Genomic DNA, 27,354 nt, shown 5'->3' on the forward strand with positions numbered 1-27,354 from the left:
GTAGTAAAAGACAGCTGTTTAAAAGTATCAGGTCTTGTAGGAATGAATGCGATTAAACAAGTATGGCAAGTTTTATTCAAGAACACAGCACCTTGCAAAGTGAAGATTCCACCAAAACTAAATGATCCTGGCAAGACCCTGTGGCAGGAGGCCATGCACGTTTGCCAGAAGGAGCAAGGATTCGTCACCCCGGATGGCTTTGTCGGATATGTCCGTCTTGCCAGCCATCGTCCTGTGGCTATACCTGGTAACCGGGAGCTGCTACTGAACTGTCGAGCCAGGGGCGGACCAGGAGGTCGAGGGTATGAAGCCTTGATGGAGCCACTGCCCACGCAAGATGGACTCCTGGTAGCTCGGGCCCTGGTGACGGTTGGGGGCGGACGGACACAGGTACGAGTGCGTAACATCAGCAATGGCCCTCTAGTCATTTACCCCTATCAAAAATTAGGCAAAATATCTTTGTTGGACTCTTGTGAAGTTTTTGATGATGAACCTGCATTTGAAATTGTGAGAGGTGACAGTGTGGAGGCTCAGATGTCAAGTGATGCTGAACCAACCCTACACTCGAGTAGCAAGACGGACATGGATGCCTTACCACCATTCGACCTTGAAGGAGTTGCTCTGTCAGCAGAACAGAAGAGCAAATTGGCCACCTTGCTCAACAAACATAGAGCTGTTTTTTCTCAGCATGAGGAGGATTACGGCTGTACAGATACCATCTCTCACAGAATTCCTACGGGAGATGCAGCTCCCATCAGGCAAAGGTATCGTCAGATCCCCCCAAACTTGTACGCTGAGGTCAGGGCCTTGATCAAGCGCATGCTGGAAGCTGATGTCATCAAGCCAAGCTCAAGCCCATGGTCATCACCCATAGTCTTGGTTCGCAAGAAAGATGGTTCCATCCGATTCTGCGTGGATTACAGGCAACTGAACCAAGTTACTAGGAAGGACTCTTATCCCTTACCCCGAGTAGAAGAAGCTCTAGCCAGTTTGAAGAAGGCCAGCTGGTATTCTACATTGGATCTGGCGTCTGGCTATTGGCAGGTCAAAGTGGATGACAAAGACCAAGAAAAAACAGCCTTTACCACTCCCATGGGGCTTTTTGAATTCCAAAGGATGCCCTTTGGATTATGTAATGCACCTGCTACATTTCAGCGCCTTATGGAGAGTTGCTTGGGAGAACATAATTACCAATCACTGTTAATCTATTTAGATGATATTATTGTTTTTGCGGCTGATTTTGATACTCATCTTGATCGTCTTGATTATGTGTTCTCCCGCCTCTCTGCCCAGGGCCTGAAGCTGAAACCTGACAAGTGTAAACTTCTCCGTGATAGTGTCCAGTACCTCGGCCACATCGTGTCTGCAAATGGAATAGCCCCAGATCCGGGTAAAGTGTCAGCAGTCCAGCAGTGGAAAGTGCCAGTTACACCAACTGAGCTACGAGCGTTCCTTGGCCTTGCAGGGTATTACCGCCGATTCGTCAAGGGGTTTTCCCAAACAGCAGGCCCTCTCCACCGACTTTTAGGCGGGTACCCAGCAAGGAAGACCAAACCCAGAGTGCCAGGGCCTGCTTGGCATTGGACAGAAGAATGTGATTTGGCCTTCTTAGGTCTAAAGCAAGCCTTGACCCAGGCCCCAATCCTGTCCTTTGCTGATTTCAGTTTGCCTTTTCTCCTTTATACAGATGCTAGCCACCAAGGCCTGGGTGCAGTACTCTCACAGGTCCAAGAGGGCCAAGAAAAAGTTATTGCCTATGCAAGTAGAGGCCTGCAAGGTGCTGAGCGTAATGATGCCAATTACAGTTCTTTTAAACTGGAACTACTAGCACTGAAATGGGCCATTACAGAAAAATTTCATGAATACTTGCTCGGTTCAGACTTTGTAGTTTATACAGACAATAATCCTCTGGCCCATCTTTCCACAGCTCGGTTAGGTGCGGTGGAGCAGCGCTGGGTGGCGCGACTAGCAAGCTATAAGTTCCAGGTGAAACATCGCTCCGGAAAGTTTAATGTCAATGCTGATGTGCTCTCTCGTTACCCCCTTGGAACCCCAAAGGCATCAGAGGAACAGGATGGGGTGGAGGTTCCAGGCTTCCAAGATGTGACTGTGGAGGTGGTCCAGGCATGCTTGTTGGGGGTGTGTGAGGCAGAGTCCACCCTCGAGCTAGCAAAAGCTTCATGGATTGGAGAAGGCTGGTCTGCTGACAGGTGGGCCGAGGGACAACAAAAGGACCCAACAATCTCACGAGTTCTGTTTTTTTTGCAGACCAAACAGCCATTGCGGGCAGCCAAACGACAGTTAGAGAGTCCCCAAGTGCTGCGCCTGTTGAAGGAAATGCCCCGTCTACAGCTGCGAGAGGGGGTACTCTACAGGCGAGTCCAGGACTCAAAAACGAATGCCCTCCATTTCCAGCTCATCTTACCCCAGAGTCAACAGCAAGAAGTCTTCACTAGCTGCCATGAGCATATGGGACATTTTGCTGCAGATAAGATATGTAAGACACTTCAAACCAGGTACTACTGGCCCAATATGTTTGCAGACACCCAGAGGTGGTGTTTAGAGTGTCCTCAGTGTGTGTTAAGAAAAAAGCCCACTAACTCAACAGTTAGTTTGACACCCATTACAGCCTCTTACCCTTTAGAGCTGATTACCATGGACTTCCTGTCCCTAGAAGCCTCAGTAGGCGGATTGGAAAACATCATGGTCCTTACTGATCATTTCACAAAGTTCGCTTGGGCTGCTGCAACTCGGGACCAGACCGCAAAAACAACAGTGAGGGTGATGTGGCAACAGGTGATCCAGTATTTTGGATGTCCCGCCCGATTCCATGCTGATCAAGGACCAAACTTTGAAGCGGCTGTGGTGAAACAACTTTGCGACTTGTATGGCTGCAAAAAGAGTCACACTACCCCATACCACCCAGAGGGTAATGGCCTCACAGAAAGATTCAACCGCACCCTGCTGGGAATGTTGCGTAGTCTGGTGGAGGAAAAGAAGAGCAGGTGGGCAGATTACTTACCAGAAATGATCCATGCTTATAACAACACGGTGCATACCTCTACAGGTTACACCCCCTCGTATCTCATGTTTGGAAGACATGCACGTGCACCAGTAGACGTTCTTCTGGGGGGTCCGTTGGAAGAATCAAGCACAGTTGGAGAGTGGGTCCAGAAACACCATGAGCGCCTGTACTTTGCTTATAAAAGAGCAGGTGAGTTGAATGCAGGGGCAGCACAGAAGCAAAAGAGGCAACATGATGCCCAAGGGGGGCTGGGTCCATTAATGATGGGAGAAAGGGTGCTGTTGCGTAATGTGGGTCCCAAAGGGCAGAGTAAACTTGCAAACTATTGGCATAATGTACCCTATGTAGTGGTAAAACAACCTAATCCTGATGTTCCTGTGTATGTGGTCAAGCCTGAACGGGGGGAAGGGAAGGAGAAAGTTTTGCATAGGCGGTTGCTTCGTCCTTGTCCTTTGTCACTACAAGCCCTAGCGCAGGAAGAACGTGGCAAACCTGAGCCAAGGAGACAGTCATTCATGTGGATGCCCCCACCAACCCGATGGTTGCCCCCTTGGCAACGTGCAGGTCCGTCCACTGCATCACCAGTGGAAGAGTCTGTGGCTGTGGGGTCTGAGGAGCTGCGGAGGTCTCAGCGCAGTTCGAGGGGGATCCCACCCCAGCGTTATGGGCAAGGGGACAACTGACCGGCAGCACGAGGATGTGCTGTGAAAAGGTGGTGGGGGATGTAACTGAATGGACGGGTTGGGAGTCAGGGTGCAATAATGGGGCCAGGACAAAGGGGGAGCTGTGGGATTTGCTGCGGTGAAATGCTGGGTTCATGGGGAGAGGAAGAGGACCCTTTAAAAGCTGGGCCTGTGGAGGGCCCCACAGAGTTTTTTTTGGTCTCCTTCGTGTCAGCAGTGGGTAAGGTGGATGGTGTGCAGTTGGTTGTTTTGTTAATTTTAGCAATTTATGTATGTTTGTGATTGGTGCGGCCTTGGAGTGCCAGCATCAGGCCAGAACAGGCTTAAGCTCTGGTCTCCTTTATTAGTTTAGTTTGTGTGTATTTATTTGTTTACTTGTGTTAGTTCTGTTTGATTGTCCACGCCAGGGCGGCCGACCTGTGCTGGAACTCTGCACACCTTCGGCCTTCCCCAAGTGGCTCAGCCCGAGGTCCCGTAGTTGTAGTCCTTGCTTCTCTGCGGTTTGTGGTGGCCTTCCTTTTTTAAAATTAGCTCTAGCTTAAGATTAATAAAGTAATGGTGTATTTTTAATTACTTTAATGTTAATGTTAACTTGACCAGTATTGGGGACTGCAGGCTGTAGCCATTGTGTGTACGCCTACCACTGGGCCTTGGTGGGACATTTGATGTGTGGGTAGCTACTAATATGGAGTGCCATGTATGAATTTCGTGTGCGGTGTTTGTAGTAATGGCCATTTGTGAGCCTGGAATAATATTGCACTTGGAACTTTATCTCGATTTATCTGGTGTGTTTTCTTGGATTTATTTAAGGTCCCAGTGGTGGGTGGCAACCTCTGACTCCTCCTTCCTTCTCCTAAGAGCCTGGTTTTGAATAAATTGTAAACCTTTTGACACCTGACTCTTCATTGTCTCGCGTGGTCGACAGAACCTGGTTACATTATAGTTTAAGCATGTCAGAACATAATACTGTATTACTGTAATAGTGTAATTCTGTGTCATGTAATAATGTAATATTAATGTAATAATGTAATAGTGTAATAAAATGTTATGTAATAATGTAATATTAATGAAGTAGTAGTAGTGTTATGTAGTGCAGTAGTGTTATGTAAAAATAATAGTGTAATAATTTAATGTAATGAAATAATTTTGAAATTATGTGGGCATAAAAAACATATTAATGGATAAAAAGAAACTATAATTTTGGAAAATATGTTAATTTATTCCATATTCAGTTTTTCAGAATTATGTTAAGCAGCTGTTCAATAATGTGTTGTTATGGGCCTATATACTATTATTACCTCAGTGTTGTTATGGGCCTATACTCTATTATTACCATAGTTAGCAACAGAAAAACCTGTCCTGTCAATCACATGCAGCCTTCAGCTTTCACAGTGCCAGTGCCCCCTGCTGGTGCCTACAGGCAGCACATGTGACCTTGGGTTTATATTGTTATGTTTGCTTCACGTATGTATGATATGGTATGTATGATACTTATCATATCTGAGTGTTAAGTATTTTTTTATTTTATTTTACCTTTATTTAACCAGGAAAGACTCATTGAGATTTAAAACCTCTTTTCCAAGAGTGTCCTGGCCAAGACAGCCACATAAAACATTTAAAATACAACAACAGATACACAAAAACATAGACAAGAAATGTCATACAGTTAAATATTAGTACAATTACAGAAGCCAAATGATCTGTTTTGTCTGTCCTTTAAAATTGATTTAAAATTCCCCAGAGTGATGAGAGAAGATAACTTTAATTCCTTCTGCAAGTTGTTCCAGGCGGAAGGGGCAGAATATTTAAAAGCCTTTTTACCCAGTTCTGTTCTGACCTTTGGGACCTGCATCAAAATGATGTCCTGAGAGCGCAGGCCGAAATGGCTGATGGGTCTAGTCAGAAGTGAGCATAAATAAGAAGGATGGTGCCCAAGAATGCATTTGTAGATGAAAAACAGCCAATGAGACAGTCTACGATTAGTCAGAGACAGAATTTTTGCATTTGCATACAAGGTACAGTGATGGGTTTTATAGCAGCAGTTAGTCATGAAACGCAGGGCGCAATGATAGACAGCATCCAATTTTTTTAATTGTCGAGCTGAGGCATTCATAAATAGCATATCTCCATAATCCAATAGAGGTAGAATGGTTGACATAATCAGATGCCTTCTGACTTGTTGTGAGAAACAATTTTTATTTCTAAAAAAGAATCCCAATTTAAGTTTTATCTTTGAAGCCAAATTATCAATGTGAGTTTTGAAAGACAGATTCTCATCAATCAAAATACCTAAATATTTTTACTGTCTGACAACTTCAATTTCGACCCCTTGAGCAGTTAACAAGCTGGGGAGTAAAGGTGGGAGCTGCTTACCATTTGAAAATATCATAGCCTTTGATTTCTCTGCATTGAGGACTAACTTTAGCCCAGCCAGACGAGACTGAACAATGTCAAAAGCAGATTGCAGAAGTTTAAAAGCTTGTGAGACTGATGAGGATGAACAATAAATAACAGTATCATCAGCATAAAGATGAGATTCAGCAGCAGGCAGGTTATCACATAAATTATTAACATAAATAGTAAACAACAAAGGCCCTAGTAAGGAGCCTTGAGGCACTCCCTTTGAAACGGGAAGAAGGGAGGAACTAAGCCCATCAGCTTGAACACATTGAGTTCTACCAGATAAATAGTTGGAAAACCAATTAACAGTCTGGGCAGATAATCCCATTTTGTAATCCCAAGTATATATGTGATACATTTTTCATTCAAATCACATGTCAAATATGGAAAACTGGAACACAATTTCAGTGGACTTGCAGTTCAATAAGCCGTGCAGCCCTGGTTTTATAACATGGCAGTGAAGCACTATTCACCAGTGATATGCATGGAAAAAATAGGTATGATACAATCCAATGACTTCAGTCAAACTCTGGTGAACAGGCAAGTGAAGGCTTGACAGGAGAAGGGGAAAGCAATCACTATGGCTCATAGCAGCCTGTCACAATGGTGCATAGCAGCCAATCACAATGGTGCATAGCAGCCAGTCACAATGGTTCATAGCAGCCTGTCACAATGGTGCATAGCAGCCAGTCACAATGGCTCATAGCATCCAATCATGATGGCTCATAGGAGCCAATCATGATGGCTCATATCAGCCAATCACGATGGCTCATAACATCCAATCACGATGGTGCATAGCAGCCAGTCACGATGGCTCGTAGCAGCCAATCACGATGTCTCATAGCAGCCAATCACGATGGCTCATAGCAGCCAATCACGATGTCTCATAGCAGCCAGTCACGATGTCTCATAGCAGCCAGTCACGATGTCTCATAGCAGCCAGTCACGATGTCTCATAGCAGCCAGTCACGATGTCTCATAGCAGCCAGTCACGATGGCTCGTAGCAGCCAATCACGATGGCTCGTAGCAGCCAGTCACAATGGCTCATAGCAGCCAGTCACGATGTCTCATAGCAGCCAGTCACGATGTCTCATAGCAGCCAGTCACGATGTCTCATAGCAGCCAGTCACGATGTCTCGTAGCAGCCAATCACGATGTCTCATAGCAGCCAATCACGATGTCTCATAGCAGCCAGTCACGATGTCTCGTAGCAGCCAGTCACGATGTCTCATAGCAGCCAATCACGATGTCTCAAGGCCATCACTCAGCAGTGTAGCTGATCCCTTTGCCACCACTGATTTATCTAATGAATGCCTCACTGTGTTGGTACCAAGTGATGTGGTGGAGAGAGGTGGAGTCAGGCGTTGTCATGGCCTTTTGGTCCTGTGTCATGAGGTCTGTCTTCTGTCATGTGTCTGTCTTCTGTCTTCTGTCATGTGTCTGTCTGTCCTCGGCTCTGTTGGAGCCCCTACACTGAACAGGAACACAAGACTTACATACACATGCCAACAAGGACATGAAGAAGCAGGAAACTCATGAGAGGAGAAGAAACTCTAGCCATAACAAGGAAAGGACAACCAGGAAATAAAGCAAGATAAGCATGAGGCTGGGTAACTTGCAATCGTGGGGCAATCGTGACCTCATTGGAAAGTTCTGAGCTCAGTGGTTAACCAACTTGACAATTCAAGTGAAAAAGGATTTCTCAGTAGTTTTGAAACTGCTGAATACGGGGAACATAAAGAATATACAGTAGTCTGAAAATCAAGTATGTTTGACACCGTGGTCTCTATCTCAAGAGATATACATAAGCCTGAATTATGGCTATGTTTATATGAGAAGCTGAATTGCATGTTGTGTGATGTCTCAGGAATGTAAGGTGATAAGATAACTCACTGTAGGATCTGTGGCTCAGTCAGAATGGGTGTTCTTTTATCTTATCAACATTTAGCACTTTTCTAACTTGCCTGACTAGTTCACAGAAAGCACTTTTCTCTTTGAAACATTGGTTAAAAAATAAAATAAAAAAACTGTGTTTTAGTGTTCTTTTTTCATTCACTGTCTAGCGGTCTCAGTCTCAGAGGTGTGTTGCTACCCCTATCCTGCTCACCAAAATGACACAAAAAAAAACCCAGAACATTTTACCACCAAAACTCAACAAGAATGCAGAGGGAATGATGAGACTCATTTGTGTTCGGTCCCTCTACTTCCCCTTTACCCCATGTCCTGTAATACCAGTTCACAGAGAGGTTTTTCTACATTGCTCCAAATCAAAACATGAGCAGCTACAAAATGAAATACATAATACGAGTTTTGCTCTGTCACAGGAAAGATGTGTTTGCTGTTGTTTTTCGTGCTTTTATGTGCTGTTGGTCATAAAGGTAAGATCTTATCATTAATTATGGCTGGGACTCCTATTGTTTATTACACCATGAGACTCCTAACAGTAGTAAAATTGAGTTCAAATGTTTTTTCTTATATTTTGGAACAAAAATAATGTGTGTGTTTGTATGTTTTGTATGTATTTCTGATGCCCACCAAACACAAAAAAGATATGCTCTTTTAACATTAGAAGCACCACGCCTCATTTACATACATATTATACCTAGAGGCGCAGAGGGCCGGCCATCTGCTTTCACCACCTACTACTAGTGCTGTGTTGTTTTCACCTACTTAAAGCGCGCCTTGGGCAGTCAAAAGACCGCTGAGTCTTTACACAGGGAAGCTGGTACTGACACATAATTAACACTAGATGGCGTTTTGCACAAAAGGAAGAACGAGCCGCCCAAACCAAATATTCGTAATGGTGACATTTGTAATAGTTTGCTTGGTTATTGTAATAGTTTGCTTGGTTATTGTAATAGTTTGCTTGGTTAGTGTAATAGTTTGCTTGGTTAGTGTAATAGTTTGCTTATTTGTGTGTTATTCTGTTGGCATATATGTCACTAGATTATCATGTTCGTACGGCACACCACTAACCCACTAGCCCGCACCTCCTGCTGTGAAGCGTTAAAGTCTTTTTTCTTGCTAATGCAACAGACTGGAACCTTCAACCCCCACATCCACAGAAAACTTGTTCAGTACTCAAAGTACCAAAGTGAAGCCCGTAGACTGAGCCAAAGCAAGTTTATTTGTACACTCAGTGAATATTAAGCATTTCAAGTTTTAATGTCTAAAAGTTGTGTGTTAGTGTATTGCAGGCAATGGTGAACATAACAAATCTACAAATAAATGTCTATAATGTTTTGTGTTAGACAAAGGACAAAAAGCACAAATAGGCAAAATGAATTACAAAAATATAATTATAAAGATAGGCTATGTACCTTTGCATAACAAAATGCATAATCATTATTATGATACAATGCGATGGTAGAATAAAACTATGGCTTCACGAATACATGAATTGCCTCTCTCCTCTCAATAATGTTCATTTTGTTCTCTCGCTGTATTGTGTTGCCATTTCAAATGGAGAGGTGTTTGATCGGTGAATAGCCGATGTGTGATCCCACATCCTAACCAACGTGTCACCAGTTGTTTAAAGATGTTTACATCAAAGTATGGAGGTTCACAAGCAGCGTTGTCACCATTCGGCGATTTACATTCTGCTTAACTTATATTGCATAAGTTTCATTTCCCATCTCAAGTTAAGTTCCTTTTATGTGTTGAATTGTGAACTCGAGAATAAACATCCATCGCTCCAGTTAATATTCATTATCAGTTAAAACTGTCTGATGCATTGATGCATACATTTTTTTAGGTTTTGGCTGGTAAATTGTTAGTTATTTTTCCAGCCCACAACTCCTTGGTGGAAAATGTTTCAGACTGTGCCTTTCAGACTGTGAAAACCAAGTTTTCAAGCAATCTCCGTTGCAGTTCAAATGCCCAAACCGAGTTTTCAAGCAAACTGCATTGCTGTTCGATCGCCCAAGCAAAGTTTTCACTCAAACTGTGTAGCCACCCTGACTAATTTTTAATTCGCATTTGCCTCATAAATGCTACTGTGAATTAAGTGATCATAACAGCACCGCCCATGCTATCATCTTAGTTTTACATCGATCGCAAAGATATGCATTTACATGTAACTTGTAACACGGCAGGTGTACGTGTGCAAGGCCCCTCTGCTCCTCTGGTGGTCCAGTTAGGAGACACGGTGATGCTGCCGTGTTACACCCAGGGCCCCCTGCCTCTGGAGGGGCTGCGGGTGGAGTGGAGAAAGAAGGACTCGGAGTCTGTGGTGAACATCTTCCAGCATGGAGAAAGCAGGCCAGACCTGCAGAGTCCATCTTTCAGGGGGAGGGCCCACTTTTTTCCTGATGAGGTGTCCAAAGGGAATTTCTCCATCTTACTCAAAAATGTAGGAAAAAATGATTCTGGAGTTTACGGATGCAAAGTCAATACATTCCACGAGTCCAGCCAAATTCTGGTGGAAATTGAAGATTTAAGTATGTATATTAGTATTTAGTCTTACTTGTTTTGTTTTTTTTATAATCTCAACTAATCTAATCTTAACATATCAAATGTGTGCTGTTTCTCCCAGTGATGTACAATGTTGCTAAAAAATAATGAGACAGATAAAGAACAAAGTCATTATACTAACGATTATTTCCATAAATGCACATGGACTGGAAATACTACACATTCCATTGCAAATCAAAATATCAATAAAATCTATCCAGTTGTTTGCATCCTTTACAGAAAAGCAAAGAAACATTAACATGTACATTAACATTCACATTAACATGAACATTTACGTTTATATTAACATTAACATTTGGTTATTCGAAACATTGCAGTGCTAGCACATTTTTCAAACTTATACATTTTTATGTAAAAATTCAAAGTGGCATAACAATAATTTCTAAGAACTGCTTCACATCCAGGGCCGGACTGGGCCACTTTTTCAGCCCGGGAGTTTCATGCCCAAATCCGGCTCAAAATTATTTTTCCCTCCCAATCGGCCCAAACTAGAGATTGACATGAGCCGGCCCATCGGGAATCCTCCCGAATCTCCCGATTAGCCACTCCGGCTCTGTTCACATCTGTGATGCAACTTCTCACACCTCTGAACAGGTGTTCACTTCCCGAGCAGTTGGAGTACATTCCACAGTTATTCTTAATTTCTGTGTTTTGCCTAGACAACATTTTTGTTGAGACCCCACAGGTCCTCTATGGTACTGAGATGGGACTGGGCCGGACACATCAGTACCTCAGTCCTATATTCTGAGGTGTGGTTTGCTAACTGGTTTGATGTTGCATTATTGAAATATCTAGTTAAAGGGTATTTTTTTCTTGGACAAAGGACACTAAGGATCCTCACGGATCCCTTGATGAGTGTATTGTATCTCCATATCATGATGTTACACCACCATGCGTCACTGTCTCCACAGTGCAGTGTGTTGCTCAGGTTTCGTCTGGCATGTCTGTGGACACCAGAACCAGAACCAGCCTTTGCCACTTCAGTTCATTCAACCAGCTCCCTGCTTCCTTCCACATCTTTGAGGTCTTGTTGCCACTTCAAAGCATTTGAGATCATTTTGAGCTGAGGAGCTTAACATTTACTGCACTTCTTTATATTTGCCAAATTACATTTTAAATCAAAGTATGTTCTTCATCAGAACAATCTCAATACAGCATTTCCCCCAGTATTAGGGGAATCCTAACCTTAACTCTAACCCTAACCCTAACCCTTATGTGTATGAATATGTTTGCACGATTAGTAATCAGTCTCTGTGCCCGGTTACCTCCTGCAGAGCGTCTAGTGGTGACAGGAGCAGATCATGCTGTTGTTGCCTCTGTGGGTGAGGAGGTCATTCTGAACTGCTCCATAGACTCTCATCTACCAGCCGACAGGATAGAACAAGTTGCCTGGAGACACATGGACAGAGATGTCCTGGTCCTGCTCTTTCAAGACAACGAGACCTTCCCAGAGTCTTCACATGAGAGTTACCAGGGAAGGGCTGAGTTCTTCCTGACTGAAATTCCCAAAGGAAACTTCTCACTAAAGCTGAAGAATGTTAAGATGGAGGATAAAGGAGGATTCATGTGTGAAGTCCACACCAGGGAGCAGTCAGGACACACCATTGTGCTTCTGCAGAGAGTCGGTAACTTCTTCTCTCTTATTTGTTTGTTTGGGCCATTTAATTTCTAGTGCTTACAGGTATTAATGCCCAACAAATGAATCAAAAGCTATTTTTGTGTTTCAGAAAAAGAGTTTTGTAATCTTTAAATATCATTCTTGCAGGATTCTCTATTTTCCATATCTTGGCACTGGTGCTGTGCTTCGCTACACTGTTGACTGCAGTGGGCTTGTGCATTCCTGCATTTGCCTATTTTAAAGGTATTGCACCAGGCAGTGTTCACATATCATGGTAAATGTATCATATATTCAAACGTGCATATATTTAACCTTACTGTGTCTCTCAGTTTATTCCAAAACAGTCATGAAGATTCACGCTTGTCTGATCCTCTGGCCCAACATCTGCATGGGGGCTGCGTTCATCTTACTTTTCAACGAAGGTGAACTCACAGCCACCTGCTTTCATGTCTAATTCACAGTGCACCTGCTACAAGGCTGCGGAAACACGCACTGGTCTGATCTGGTTTCTCCCTGGTTTCTCCTAGTGTCTTCCACTGAGGTTGCCATGTGTTCAGTTATTCATCTCACACGGCCACTCTTGCTGATGAAGACCTCTCCTTATTTCAACAGACTCCCAAGTAGGTTTTAGTGGAAAAATGTTTTTGGTGGTTTTTTAATTTTCAACATATTATTATTGTGTAATTAATTCAGTGTAATTCTCAGAGTTGCTGGCAAAAGCTTTGAAATCTCTGGCTCTTCCAATCTACCACTTCATTTTAGCAACGACTGCCTGTTCAAGTAAGTCAAACAACATGTGTCCAGAAACAAATCCAGCAAACGACAGTTTAACTCAGTATGTGTAACTGCGCAGGGCAGAACAGGGAGGCAGACACAAACGCTGAGGAGAGCGAGATTTATTCAAGGAAATTCCATAGACAGAGTCGAGATAGCAGGCAGGGGTCATAACAGGCAGGCAATCCGGACATGAAATACGTACAGACATGACTTAAACAAAACCAGTAAGACTCACGGACAAGGGAGGAACACACAGTAGCCACGGGGAAACAACGAGGCTTGTAGCAGGAATACGATGAACATGAAAGCACGAGAGAATGCACAAACTAACAGCATGAACAAAACAACCGATAACTAGACCTGGGAGACGCAGGGACTAATATACACAGAACTAACTGGGAACAGGTGATAACAATGATGACAGGGGCGGGACTAACGGGCAAGGAAACTACTCAGACATGAGGAACAGGGAGACTGGAGTGACAGCTAGGAGAGGGGGCGTAGCCCTACGTGACAGTATGTTAAGGCATTCAAACCTTTAATGACAACCTTTTATAGCATAAGGGGACAATCATAATGCTATCTCAAGAATAACAAGAACAGATTTCACTGCTAGACCACGTGGAATATACCAGTCGTAGGTTACAGTGGGTGTGGCTAAGTTTTAAAGCATCCCATACTCCAAGATCAGTAGACCAATAGAAATATAATATAATTTAAATATAAGCTAAATCAAAATATGCAGTAGAATAAAGTGTGGTCCATTTCTTAAAAAAATATATACCTTTTTTGATTTTCTTTTTTATTTTAAACATTTAGCATATAAGTGACTCCACATGGATCATTTTGCAGTGATTTTTATGAGGTTATTTTAGTAATTAAATACTTCATTAATTTTTCAAAACAGTTCTTTCTAAGAGTTCACAAGAAGAGCATCAATTCAGCAAATGTCCAATTCAGTTTTCTTATTCTTTTTCATTAAGTTGTTTTTAGCAACTTACAGCAAGCACAAACAGCATCGGAACACATTACAACATTGATGTTGGTAACAGCAATGGTGTCTTTCATTGGTGCTGCTATTTTAGGTAAGAGACATATAAACCCTGCCAAGTCTTTTCTTTTATAAAAAATATTTACATTTATAGATTTAGATTCAGAATTCATTTATGTAGACGTGACAGCTTATTTAATATTTTATTTAGATGCCAGTAATGTATAAATAAATATTTAAGGAGAATTTGTACCTTTTTAATGGGAATTTATTTTGCAATTGCATGTATTAGATATCAAGTTTCTGTTTGATGGTGAGAGTGTTTGATGTTTTTCAGCATGGTATGGACTCAGGATGCACTCAACGATGGTTCTAGTAATATGTAATGGTGCACTGATGGGTGTTTTTCTCGTTCCAAGCAAACAAAATTTTGATTGTAAGCACATTTCATTTGTATATAACCATATTATGTAATGTATGTGTATATTAAGATATAAGCTGCTCACACCACTGTTGCTAAATGTAGGTGTTATGTATTACACCAGGGGTGCACACCTCCGTTGCGGCCCGCCGGTTGATAAATAATTTGGCCCGCCGACGAACAACGAACCAGTAGTGTTGTTTTTTGGGCTACCGCAAGACTAATTAAACATTAAGAATCGATCGCGACATAATTTGTCTCCATTTTACACTACTCGACACCCCCCCCAACCCCCCCCCCCCCCCGCTCGACAATTTAAACTTGCGCCCTTCAAGCAGCTTTACATTTACTTATTTACTTTTGGGCCCGGCTTCTCCTTCAAGTTGTGCATCCCTGTATTACACTATAATGTAATGAAACTGCATCTATGACCTTTAGCCAGCTTTCTCGTGCCTTCCACGATGACACCTTTAATCATCGGAATGATATTAATATTCTCTGTACAGAGGCACTTTCAAGGAAAACCTTTAGGGTGTAAGTACATGTATATAATATTTTTCCCAGAAATAAATTGGAATTCAGTAATTAAATTAAAATGAATTAAAAGTTTTTCAAATCTATTTAACATTCATTGTTATACAGTCCCATAAGTTCTGTTGCTTATCCATGTTGTGAAAACAAAAAGCTTTTAACCTGACTTTAAATTCATCGATTGGTTTTAGAAATGACTCCTATGAAAGCTGAAACCCTCTCAAATGAGATTTAATTTACGAAAAAAAAATTGCTTTACTGCAGAAATATTGATCATTTAACACAGAAAGGTCAGATTTGGCAAGACAAAAGTTTTGTCGCCCACAGAAAGTAAGGTGAAAATCAAACAAATAATTCACTTCATATACAAATATATGCTTCATAACACTGGTGAATGATGTTGTGGTGCTATTAGAGCCATATTTAATAATTTGTGTGACAAGCTTGAAGGACCGCATCCATGCGGTTCGACAATGATTCATACAATTTATTGATGAAGTCATCAGGAATAGCAAAGAATGCAGTCTTACATGCCTCCCAGAGTTCATCAAAATTCTTTGGTTTTGTCTTCCAAGCTTCCTCTTTCATCCTACCCCAAACATGCTCAGTGATGTTCATGTCTGGTGACTGGGCTGGCCAGTCCTGGAGCACCTTGATCTTCTTTGCCTTGAGGAATTTTGATGTAGAGATGGATGTATGAGATGGAGCACCATCCTGCTGCAAAATTTGACCCCTTTTATGATTGGGAATGTAAGATGTAGCTAATACTTCTTGATATTTTAGGCTATTGATATTGCCTTCCACCTTGCAAATGTTTCGCACACCCCCATACTAAATGTAACCCCAGACCATGATCTTTCCACCACCGAACTTGATTGTTTTCTGGGTGAATCTTGGATCATACGGGCTCCAGTAGGTCTCCTGCAGTATTTGCGGCGGCTGTGGTGTAATTCAACTGAAGATTCATCTGATAAATCCACCTTCTGCCACTTTTCCAGCATCCATCCGTTTAGCAGGCTGTGGGCCTTGCCAAATGCCACACGGTTTTTTACCTGCCTTTTGTTTAGTGCTGGCTTCTGGGCACTGATTTGACCATGGAGGCCATTTTGAGACAGAATCCTACAAACTCTTCTAGTTGACACAGTGACTTGAGGTGACCAGGCCTGGTGGAGCTCTGCTGCAGTGGAAGAGGGACTGGTTTTGGATATTCTAACCAACAAACGTTCCTCCCGAGTAGTCTTGTGGAGTCTGCCGGACCTGGGCTTGTCAAAAACATCTCCAGTCTCTTCAAATCTTTTTTTAATTCTTTGTACTTGACGCTGAGACACATTAAAGGTGCCAGCCACCTCTGCAGTGGATTTGGTCTTCAGCGTCTAATCAAGGCTTTGGTCGCAGGATGGATTTTTGGCATGTTGTCAGAGGTCAAGTTGCAGTGCAAGTGAAGGTCTGGGGTGCTGGAGTTCTTTTTATACACACCCACTAATTAACCAATCAATTAGTGAGGCTGCTGAGGTAACAAAACTTTTGTCTTGCCAAAATCTGACCTTTCTGTGTTCATTAAATGATCAATATTTCTGCAGTAAAGCAAATTTATTTTCGTAAATTAAATCTCATTTGGGAGGGTTTCAGCTTTCATGTCAGTCATTTCTAAAACCAATCAATGAATTTAAGTCAGGTTACAAGCTTTTTTTTCCACAACATGGATAAGCAACAGAACTTATGTCAGGGACTGTATTTGTGATCTTTGCTCTGATTTTACCACTCTAGCTACTCTTCTCATGGTGTTCATGAAATAATGATTTTGTTTTCTTAGGTTGCCATAATGCGGTGTCATCTATTATTGTAACTGGATTAAGCCTAATTCAAATGATTCTTTTTGTTCTCATTGGAATTTTCCTGAGAAATTTTGTTAGAGGTAAGTCTACATCAGGGGTACTCAACTAAATTTGTCCACGGTCCAATTTTGGCAGATACCTGTGACCTGAGGTCTGGTGCGGCAGGGTGGCGAACGTAAGTTGTTGACCGGGGGGGTTGGGGTGTGTGTGGCGACTCGTGACGGAGTGTTTTTTCAATAGCCCTGAAATAAATGCTCCTTGTTTTTTTTTGGTCCGTATCCAGTTAATCAGGAATGAGATTGGGTCCAGACAGGACTGCGTTCGGGTCCGGATCCGGATCGCGGTCCGCCAGTTGAGTACCCCTGGTCTACAGTATAGAGACCAGCTTTTGTAGACCTTACACTGCAACATATCAGGGTTCGGCTCTGCCTCCTGAAATCTTCACGGTCCCTGATGCTCCCTCTGCTGGTCTCCACCAAGCTGCCTTGCTGTCTTATTAATCACTGGCCACGCGCCCTCGTTACACACCCGAGGGAGATGACCACAATCTTTTATAAGGCTCCTTTGTTTTGTGACATCTCTTGAGCAGTAACCTAAGCAAATTTCCCAGCCCCTTTTCCCTTGATGCCACTGGTGTTACACATGGCAGGCAAGCCAGGTTGGTTTGTGTTAATAAATATATTTAATAAATGCTGTGAAACATAGCATTTGCCCTCTAGAAATCATGACATCTTTTATTTTGAAGAAAGTACTTTTTTTTTACATTTTTTTGCCCTCATTACTGGTGAAAAACAAACCTGACTATGCAGAGATATATTGGAGGTGCATCACGTCCAATTTGCAGTAGTCATGTGTTTGCTAAAAAAAAAAAAAAAAAAAAAAAAGCAATTTATAGAAATGTAAGTGATGTAAAGCCACAAGCCTGAACAAATGTTCATATTTGACCAGACCTGACTAGATCATTTAGTCATGGAGGATCTGTACATGTTTAGAGGGAGTCATTTGCTTTGCTATAAGGGATATTGAGTTTGATTATTATTATTACTTCATGATCTGATGGAAATCATATATTTGTGCTTCACAGCAAGCTTGTTAACTAAGCATGAATTGCTTGTGTATGTTGTCAGCTTTTCTTGTACCGGTGCATGGTTGTGATTATATATTTTGTGTTCAAAACTCCTTTGCATTTAATACCTGTTTTGTATTTTATAGCATGGATGCTCCCATTTGAAGCAATAATATTCGTCACTTCATGGTTTTCAGTGATGTTTGTATTACGGTGTTGTAGTCAAACATGCTTCTCCCAGCACAGACGGGAAGGATGTAAGTCTGATGCACTTCTGTTATTTTCCTTTGAATCATTCTGCTATATTTATCTAAATAGATATTTTTCAAATTTCATTGTAGCTTTTACTGTGATCAAGCACTCAGTTAATCGCTAAACATAGCTATCTGCTTTAAACAATATGGGAAGTACAGTGGTGTGAAAAATGTTTGCCCCCTTCCTGATTTCCTGATTTTTTCCATGTTTGTCACACTTCCATGTTTCGGAACATCAAACCAATTTAAATATTAGTCAAAGACAACACAGGTAAACACAAAATTATACCACAGTTAGTTCCGACCCTACAATGTGATTGGCTGAGAGGCGATCTAGGAGTGCCAATATTACATGTTATAGCACTGTAACCAAAGCTCTCCATGTATTACTCCGCCACATAGCCTACAGGTAACTTAGCAACGAAGCAGCGTTTACAAGCCAAACAGCGCAACTACAAACAAGCAGCAACATTATCAAAATGAATTACAGGGAGTTCATTAAATCTATTGCTTCGAAAGCATTTTGTCAGGGCTGTACCCGGAGCCGCTCCTCCTGTCGCCACAGGAGGGGACTCACGAGCCAGTGCTCGCTCCCGAGCCAACACTCATTCGCGGACGAGCGCTCGTGCTCAGACCGGCGTTGGTTCACGAACACGTTCGCGCACACACAATCAGCCAGTGTTGTATAAAGTATTAGAGACCCATACTTGAGTAAAAGTACAAGTACTCTATCAAAAAATTGACTTGAGTAGACATTGAAGTGTTCTTTAAAAACTTTACTTAAGTAGAAGTACAGAAGTATTCAGCATTTTTTGTACTTAAGTATTGCAAGTAGTTTATTCTAAAATGTATTACTCAAGTACTGAAAGTAAAAAGTATTGTGTTTTGAATTAATTAAAGAATTGTTTTTATATATCACTTACAAATCAAAGATGTCAAAGACCACAAATACAAGTGCTCTGTATGTACAAACAAGTAGCAACTTAAAAAACTGGGCTTAACACTTCGTACACAAAAAACAGATAACTTATGTCCCACTACGTCGTATGTTTGGTGCAGAAGTACAAGTTTGCCTTAATTTAGCTGAGAAATTGAGGTGTATTTTGGACGTAAAATCCATCCGTCGGATTCTAAGGGTGAGCCTACTGCCCTGCGTTTACCCTCAATAAATGCCCTTACCCTATAAAAACACTATAGGCCTACTATAAAAATGGGCACATGATTAAGACACGGCTTACTGTTGCTAAAAACACAACTCAGCGTGACGTCGCCTTTATGATTGCCAGGTAATGTTAAGTGAATACTGCAGCACGTCATGAACATAATTAGGTTAGTTAGCCAAGATATCTTACCTAACTAGCGCTTACTGACAGCTAAAGCTGGAGTCTCTTCTGTGCGTTATATTTATAACTTACATTGATGTGTTTTTTACAGTTCGAAGGTGAATTTTTGAAGGCCAATATTTCACACTCTTTAGGGAGACAGAGATGGCACTTCATCCTATAGGAATTTACTTTCACTCCAGCAAACGCAAACACTGTCTCTAGGTAGGGCCAGGGTGGTCTCCTTCCTCACCCTCACCGCCACGATCACTCGATGTTGAAGGTGTGGAAGGTGCCAATATATGTACATTAAAACGCCAACAAGCTTATTATGCAGCACTTATGCTGCTCTTCTGCTGTTACCAGTGCATGAATTCCACCTTCTAACTTCGCACGCACAAAAATCGAGAGGTGCACGACCTCACGACGCGACCGCCCACGTGGCCAATGCGCATGGGCGAGCCACCGCGATTGCGTCATTTTTGCCGGACACTTGCGCAGTCACGACATGTCAAGTGAACCTAAAATACGAAGCTCAAGTGTTCAGTGAAGGCAGCAGCAGAGTAAATGAGACGCGACCGGAGCATGCGCAGTTTTCTCATAAGACAGCCTGATCGCTTGACCCGGTGACAGCACCAGCTAACATGTTTATAATTGTAACGAGTAACTATACAGCACGTAAAAAATTTATCGGAGTAAAAGTATTAAACTGTTGGAAAATATGTAGTGAAGTAAAAGTGGAAGTAGGAGAAAAAAATAATACTCCAGTAAAGATACAGCATTTTAGTACTTAAGTACAGTAGTGAAGTAGTTCTACTTCGTTACTATACAACTCTGCAATCAGCAATGGTGACCTGCAGCTGTTCGCCTTCCTACTTAAGGAGGACGGCTGCAGAGTCTCATTGCTGAGTTGTTTGTTGCCGTCTCTATGCACTTTCAGCCAGCCTCTTCTTGCTTTTCAAGTCTCGTCGTTGTACTTACCTTGTTCGCTGTCTTCTCTGTCATTTTTCCGAGTTCGCTCACCTCTTCGCCACTCTGGCCATTCTCAAGTTTTCCAGCCCTGTTATTTCTCTATCTAGTTTTGTTTGTTATTTTGAGAAGGGTTTTTCGTTTGATCCCAGTCATGGTTTGAGAGCCAGTTACTTCTCCTGGCGTCTTCAGTTCTTTTCTTTGTTTTGGTTTCCTCGCGTTGAGTATTCTGCGATCTTTTGGTTTCTCTTTCTGTTTCGTGTTTTCCTCTGTTCTTCCCTTTCACAGAGGTTTTTTGTTTGGCGCTTTTCCCGCATTCCTTTTGGCGGAGATTTCAGTTCACTACTTATTTTGTGATCGGCATTTGGATCTTCCCTAGTCTACATTACACGCGTTGTGTGCGGGTTCGCATACCAACGCGTAACACATTTGTTTTGATCTGAAAATGGAGAATAAAGCTATAAATGACGAGCCTGATTCCTCCAATGAGCCAAGGTTTGTCACGCTTACAAACAATGATTTGGATGAGCTGGAAATGCAGAGAAACGAAGTTAATACCGTAAAACAAACGTCCTGGGTGTGACACGAGGCACGTGGCGAAGGATGAGACACGGGATCCTTGCTGCGACAGACGTCACTTTTATTTATAACAATAATAGCGCTTATTTGCGCACGGAGAACAATCACATAAACACAGCAACGTGTAAACCATAGACAACGACGAGCACAGGACACTGCACGAACGCACATTAAATAGACAAACCACATTAGCCCCACGTGATTTACGAGACGAGTCACAGGTGAGACGAATTACCACAAGACATAACCATAACCACATAAAACACTCTAATGAATGCTCCAATGAACACTTCAATGCACACTATTGAACACTCCAATGAATGCTCCATTGAACACACTAATTAACACTCCAGTGCACACTACTGAACACTCCAATGAACGCTCCAGTGAACACTGCAATGAACACTAGTAAATGTCGTGCAGTTTCATTTCAACATGGATGAACTCGTCTTTATTGTCACTAACTGTATCTTCATTTTGTATATTTGATGTTTTAATGATCTCTTTTCAGATTTATGCTGTGCTGTCATTGCTACAGTTCTGATCATTGCATATGGAACACTCTGTCTGCATTATGTAAATATCCACATGGAAAATGATAAAGGTAGGAAAAATTCATAATCCTACCCTTTGCCGTGATTCATTCATGAGTTGTGTAGAGATATCAAAAACATTTATTTTGTATGTGTCACGTTGTGGGGGGGCCCCCTACCGGTCGCCCCCGGTTACAGCGGCAGCGGTCCTGTTTTTGGTCACGTGATGTTCGTCCCTCAGGTGGGCGGGACCCGTGATCCGTCTCACCTGACGGTCGTTTGTTCGTCTATATATGTCTTGTCTTTGTACCAGTTGACTGCTGGTTATTATTTCCTACATTTGGAACAATGCACGGGTTTTTGGTTTGCACACTAACGAGGCTCGCGCCCCGGAGCGAGGAGACGGACACAATCGCTGAGAAGAGCGAGATTTATTGAAGGGAATACCAGAATCATCGTCACTGAGCCAGGCAGGGTCAATAACAGGAGGGCAGTCCGAATAACACGCGAACACGGGCATAACGACGACAGGGGAACACGAGAACAGACAATGAATCACAAAACAAGAACACACTAAGGCCAGGTATACAATCAAACAGCAAACAGTCAACCATCCAAAATATCAAAACACCAGACAAAGGACAAGGGAGACTCAGGGGTTTATATACATGGGACAGAAAACGAGGGACAGGTGTGAACGATAATACAGGGGCGTGGTAACAAACGAGGAATCACGAAGACAAACGAGCTGGGCGGGATAAACCGGCAGGGAACACAGACATGAGGGAACCCAGAGTGACAGCTACGAGAGGGGGCGTTGCCCTACATGACACACACTTTCTATTAAACCATCCTCTTTCCCTGAGACTTGGCGTGATCGCTTCCTTTTTAAGTTGCTCACCCTGCCCGTCACAGAATAACCAGCCACCCTTCGGAAGCCGCCAGTCTCCTTTGCTTTCTCCTTCGTTCGTGGTCATGTCTCGTGGTAAGTGTTTGTCTACGTGCTGTGTGTTTGTCGTGTATTGTCTGAGAGAGTGTTGAGTCTGTCCCCACTCATCCCGCCGTGTTTAAATGTTGTTTGTGTTAAAACCCGTAAGGCACACGGCGGTGACTAGAGCTGGGGACCGGTAGACTCCGCTCTCGCCCAGCGAAACTACCGGTGCCTCACATTGCGCACGTCCGTTGTTCGTTATCGTCTGTATGTGTGTGTGTGTATGTACGTTGTGTTGTGTTTTAATAACGACGCGGACGTGAGCGAGTGTGTGAGTGTGCCGTGGTGTGTGTGTTTCGCTGGTGGTGTTCGTGTGTGTAAGTAGACGGGTCCGCCGATGCGTGCTGCACGCTACAACGCGTGTGACGCGAATCTCTCGGCTCCTTTTGCCTCGCTCACCCGATATCCCGTGGTGACGGGGGTGAGCGACTGCGAGCCCGAGAGACGCGTCGCTGTGGGCGTGACGCGCAAGCCGCTCGCGTATAGCTCTCTCTCCAAAGATCTGCGGATCCCGTTGGGAAAACGGTGAGAGAGAGCTGGAGTAGGCGCGTCGCGCTCCGTAGAGCGCGCGCATCGGTGGGTCCTGTCCGTTTGTTTGTGTTCTGTCTTTGCGTGTTCGTTTTGTCCTAGAGTGTAGCGTGCTTTGTTTTATGTAATTCCTCTCTTGCACCCCTCTTCACTGTGTGTGGGGAGGGGCCCATTTGAGGTCCCGTGCCACGGGAGGTGGCACGGAGGGCATCTTAGGTGCGTGTGTGTTATATGTTGTGTCTGTGTTTTTTGTTTTGTTGTTCCCCGGAGGGGCCCCCCTAAATATGTTTTTGGGGGGGAGCTATGGGGTTCCTGAGCCACGGCATGTGGCTCAGAAGGCACTGCTCCTTAGGGAGAACTGGCCTTTGGGAGGGACCCCTGAGCAGGGAGGAGCCCCTGTACCCCTTTGTAGGCTGAGGATGCCTGGGGTGTATGGACAGGGTGTATCCTCATGCCAAGAAGGGGTCCCCTCCCCCCTGGGTATAAGGGGGTGCAAAGGTCAGGGCAGTGCGTGTTATATGTTGTGTGTCGTCTGTGTGCATGTGTGTGTGATGTGTTGCAGGTCGCTCCTGGTGGTGGACTGCGGCACTCCCGGACCTAGTGGGGTCTCCAGGCGGAGACCCTCCCCTTCAAGCTCGGGGTGACCAGCGTGTCCCTGATGCGGATTGCCAGGGCCCTGGTCTCTGGCGCTCCTGGGTTGGGTGGAGGAGTCCACCTTGAGATGAGGGGCCCCGGGAGGGGTTCACTCCCCAGGAGTCTGGGGTGACCCCTAGCGAAAAGGGCAGGGGTCAGCTCCGAGCGAGGAGGTAGGTTCGGGAGGTGGTTGGTAGAAGCCGTGGCCGCACCCCAGTGTGGCGGCCTGCACACATCCACACTTGTGACGTGTGTTGGGCCATGTGCTCCCGGTCCGCACACAGCGGTGGGGCTTAAGCGGCCTAAGGCCGGTTAGGGCGTGAGGACCCTGTGACCGACCGGGGCGTGGTTATCGTCTTGTTGACGGCCCAGTCGGTCCAGGGTCCCGCCCAGGAGGCGAGCTAATCTGTATGTGTTTTTATGTTTCAGCTCCAGGACTGCAGGGAACGGGTCCCTGCCTGGTCTGCGTCCTGTGACGAGCAGCTTGTGTGTTTTGTGTTTCAGCTCAGGACGGCAGGGAACGGGTCCCTGTCTTGTCCCCGCCCTCCCGCCCCTTTGTTGTGTTTTGTGTGCTGCCGCTGTACGCCGCACATCCGGAGGGGAGTGCGGCTTTGGTGGGGGGGTCTGTCACGTTGTGGGGGGGCCCCCTACCGGTCGCCCCCGGTTACAGCGGCAGCGGTCCTGTTTTTGGTCACGTGATGTTCGTCCCTCAGGTGGGCGGGACCCGTGATCCGTCTCACCTGAGGGTCGTTTGTTCGTCTATATATGTCTTGTCTTTGTACCAGTTGACTGCAGGTTATTATTTCCTACATTTGGAACAATGCACGGGTTTTTGGTTCGCACACTTTCTATTAAACCATCCTCTTTCCTTGAGACTTGGCGTGATCGCTTCCTTTTTAAGTTGCTCACCCTGCCCGTCACAGTATGATGAGCAAATATATATTCTTAGACCAGACTTGATAAATTTGTTACGATTTGAGATATTAAAAAGGTTTATGCCATGGGTGAAAATGATGAGTCACTGTTTGTTCATTTTTTTTCATTAGATCTGCCAGTGTCTTAAGCAAATATATCTATGAAAAATATTTTCATTAGCACTGCAAGATCACCAGTGTTGTCACCCTAGTCTCACATAGAGAAACAGAAACATAGCATTTAGCTAATCTCTAAAGAACAAAAACAAATAATGTTCACGATGTTCGCAACTGCAAACAGCACCAGATAATGTAAGCCAGCATGTTTTGAAAATGGATGACCAGAAGCCAATCACAAGAAAAAAAATCACATTTACAATAAAGCATTACACTGCACACATTAACTGTGACACTTCCAGCTTTTGTGAAATGTATGTGACGTGTCTGGGTTATTGTTACAGATCGTGGTGGATATATGGCTTTGACTGTATTGATTCATCTATTGGTGGCAACAGCCTTTTTCAAACATTCAGAACATTTATCTGGTGAGTTTGGATTTTAGAGAAAGAACACCACTCAGTACATCTTTTTATTACATGTAATATTTGACTATCTGTGTTGAGTGAGCTTCACCAGTTAACTCTAAATTGCAGATTTCCCACACCTGTTGATCTACATGTTTGGAGCTGTAGGTCTGAATATTGTCAGTTCTGTCACACTTGTCACAGAATTGAACCTGAGAGCAGGTAACAGGACAGAACAGAAACTATTGTAACTGTGTTGCTTTGTGATTTTATGCAATTAACTAACCTTTTTCTTTAGCTGTACTCATATCCAGAGCTGTGGGGGTTTCTTTTGTCATCAATTTTTCAATAGGTGCAGTTTAGTATGGATTTTTTATTTTTATTTTTTAATTAAATTAAATGTACTCAATTAGCACTTTCTTGTTACTGTGTAGGTACAGGATCACCCACTGTAGATCTCCTTGTAGTTGTGGTACCCTTTGAATCTGTCTTTGTGACAGGCTGGCTTGCTTTGCAAATCTACAATGTCTGTAAGTACTGTGAGCAACATTATTTATCAGTATTGTACATATTCGGTAAGTGTTCTTGTGCAGATAAAAAGTACATAATAACAACACCAACAAACTTTAAAATTATTATCTGTATTATAGTAATTGTGTGATACATGAAAAATAAATGTAAAAATCTTGAATCTACACTTACACTACTGCTACCTGACTATCTGTTTTACAATTTGTTTTTCAACTAATTGAGTCTTTTTTATATTACACAGTAATTATTAATAGAGACAGGTAAGATCATTCAATTTTATTAATTTATTTTTATATTGCACAGTTGTCTGACAGAGGAAAAACCACCACATCACACTCCAATGCCAGCGCCATGAGATGGCACATATGAATTCTTTATGTCATGTCAAATATTAACTGTTTAACAGAGTAACAAAATGCTCCACTATTGTTCTTAACAGACTCAAACAAAACTGTGAAGACCAGCAGGCAGCAAGGTTTCGGGTATGATGTACTGTGTGCAAACCAAACATACAGAGTTTAAGTTTGAAAGTCTGTATCTGTTTGAAGCTGTTTGTGGTTTGTGTCCCCACACAGGTTCCTCAGGAGATGGATGTTCTTTCTGCCTCTCAGCCCAATCCTCCAGATAACAATGAGGAGATCCCTCTGAGATGATCCCACTGAAGACATTCCTCCAAGCTGATCTCACTGAGGAGATCCGTCTGAGAAGATCCCACTGAGGAGATACCTCTGAGGAATCCATTAATCGATGGACATCGATGAACGTTTGTGGCACACCTTATACACATATATGCATTGTGATTATAGAGTATTATTATTAATACTCCTATTATTTTAGGAGTAGTTACCTGGATAAACCTGGATCATGTGTTTTACATTCACAGTTGATGCCATGCTAATAGCTTTTTCCTCCGCACTTGTAGACAAACATTTTCTTAATCCACTTTTTCTTGTCTGTTGAGTGCATTTAATATTTGTCATTATGTATTCACACACAAAATAGTCTTACACAAGTGAGCCAGTAACCTTGTATTGCCACAGTATGTTAGTATGTTAGAATACTGGTTAGAATGTTAGAATGCTTGTTAGTGTCACAGTGAGGCGGCCCCCTACCGGTCGCCTCCATCCACAGCGGCTGTTGTTGTTGTTGTTTTGTTACGTCGTGTGCGTCCCTCAGGTTGGCGGAGCCCGTGATCCGTCTCACCTGAGGGTCGTTTGTTTGCCTATATATGTCTTGTCTTTGTACCAGTTGACCGCTGGTCATTATATCCTTAATTCGGATCTACTCACGGGTTTTTGGTTTGCGCACTTCTTCATTAAACCATCCTTTTCCCTGAGACTTGGCGTGATCGCTTCCATTTTATTTCACACTCCCTGCCCATCACAGTTAGTATGTTTGTTAGAATGTTATCATGTTTGTTAGGATGTTTGTTAGAATGTTAGAATGCTTGTTAGTATGTTAGAATGTTACAGTTGTGTGGGATGTTTTTTAGAATGTATGTTTGTTAGAATGTTAGAGATAATTTATGCTGAAGAACATTCCAATGAACATGGCCAGTTTTTCCCTCATGGTAATGATCATTTAACTCCACTGTTGTTCAGTGTTTTTATCCTGTGAGAGATTATTAAACACATAGATCATTAAGTCTAGGACCCTATTACCACTCACAGACCACTCGGGCATGTGGCCCACTAACCTTTCATTCCTGATTTTTTTCCCGATGACACATGCCCACAACACTTCTGTTTCATGAGC

General features: G+C 43.1%; 1 protein-coding gene across 3 annotated transcripts; it reads left to right on the forward strand.

Annotated features, from left to right (window-relative positions):
• Nucleotides 1-8,377: 8,377 nt before the first annotated feature.
• On the forward strand, nucleotides 8,378-26,935 carry LOC143476933 (uncharacterized). 3 transcript variants are annotated; one of them, XM_076975350.1, is made up of 19 exons: nucleotides 8,378-8,487; nucleotides 10,204-10,548; nucleotides 11,857-12,207; nucleotides 12,348-12,443; nucleotides 12,530-12,622; nucleotides 12,728-12,820; nucleotides 12,906-12,980; nucleotides 13,961-14,062; nucleotides 14,306-14,404; nucleotides 14,828-14,923; nucleotides 16,734-16,835; nucleotides 17,968-18,078; nucleotides 21,457-21,549; nucleotides 25,006-25,089; nucleotides 25,198-25,290; nucleotides 25,503-25,598; nucleotides 25,841-25,859; nucleotides 26,039-26,081; nucleotides 26,175-26,935. In XM_076975350.1, exons 1-19 carry the CDS (start codon nucleotides 8,439-8,441, stop codon nucleotides 26,250-26,252), a joined length of 2,118 nt encoding a protein of 705 aa, XP_076831465.1. In that variant the 5' UTR covers nucleotides 8,378-8,438; the 3' UTR covers nucleotides 26,253-26,935. The 3 variants fall into 3 exon arrangements, with proteins under 3 accessions (XP_076831465.1, XP_076831466.1, XP_076831467.1); XM_076975351.1 differs by lacking the exon at nucleotides 12,348-12,443; XM_076975352.1 differs by lacking the exon at nucleotides 10,204-10,548 and having other exon boundaries at nucleotides 8,379-8,487.
• The last annotated feature ends 419 nt before the right edge of the window (nucleotides 26,936-27,354 follow it).

Source organism: Brachyhypopomus gauderio, chromosome 15 (assembly GCF_052324685.1).
Source record: "Brachyhypopomus gauderio isolate BG-103 chromosome 15, BGAUD_0.2, whole genome shotgun sequence".
In the NCBI taxonomy this organism is placed as follows: domain Eukaryota; kingdom Metazoa; phylum Chordata; class Actinopteri; order Gymnotiformes; family Hypopomidae; genus Brachyhypopomus; species Brachyhypopomus gauderio.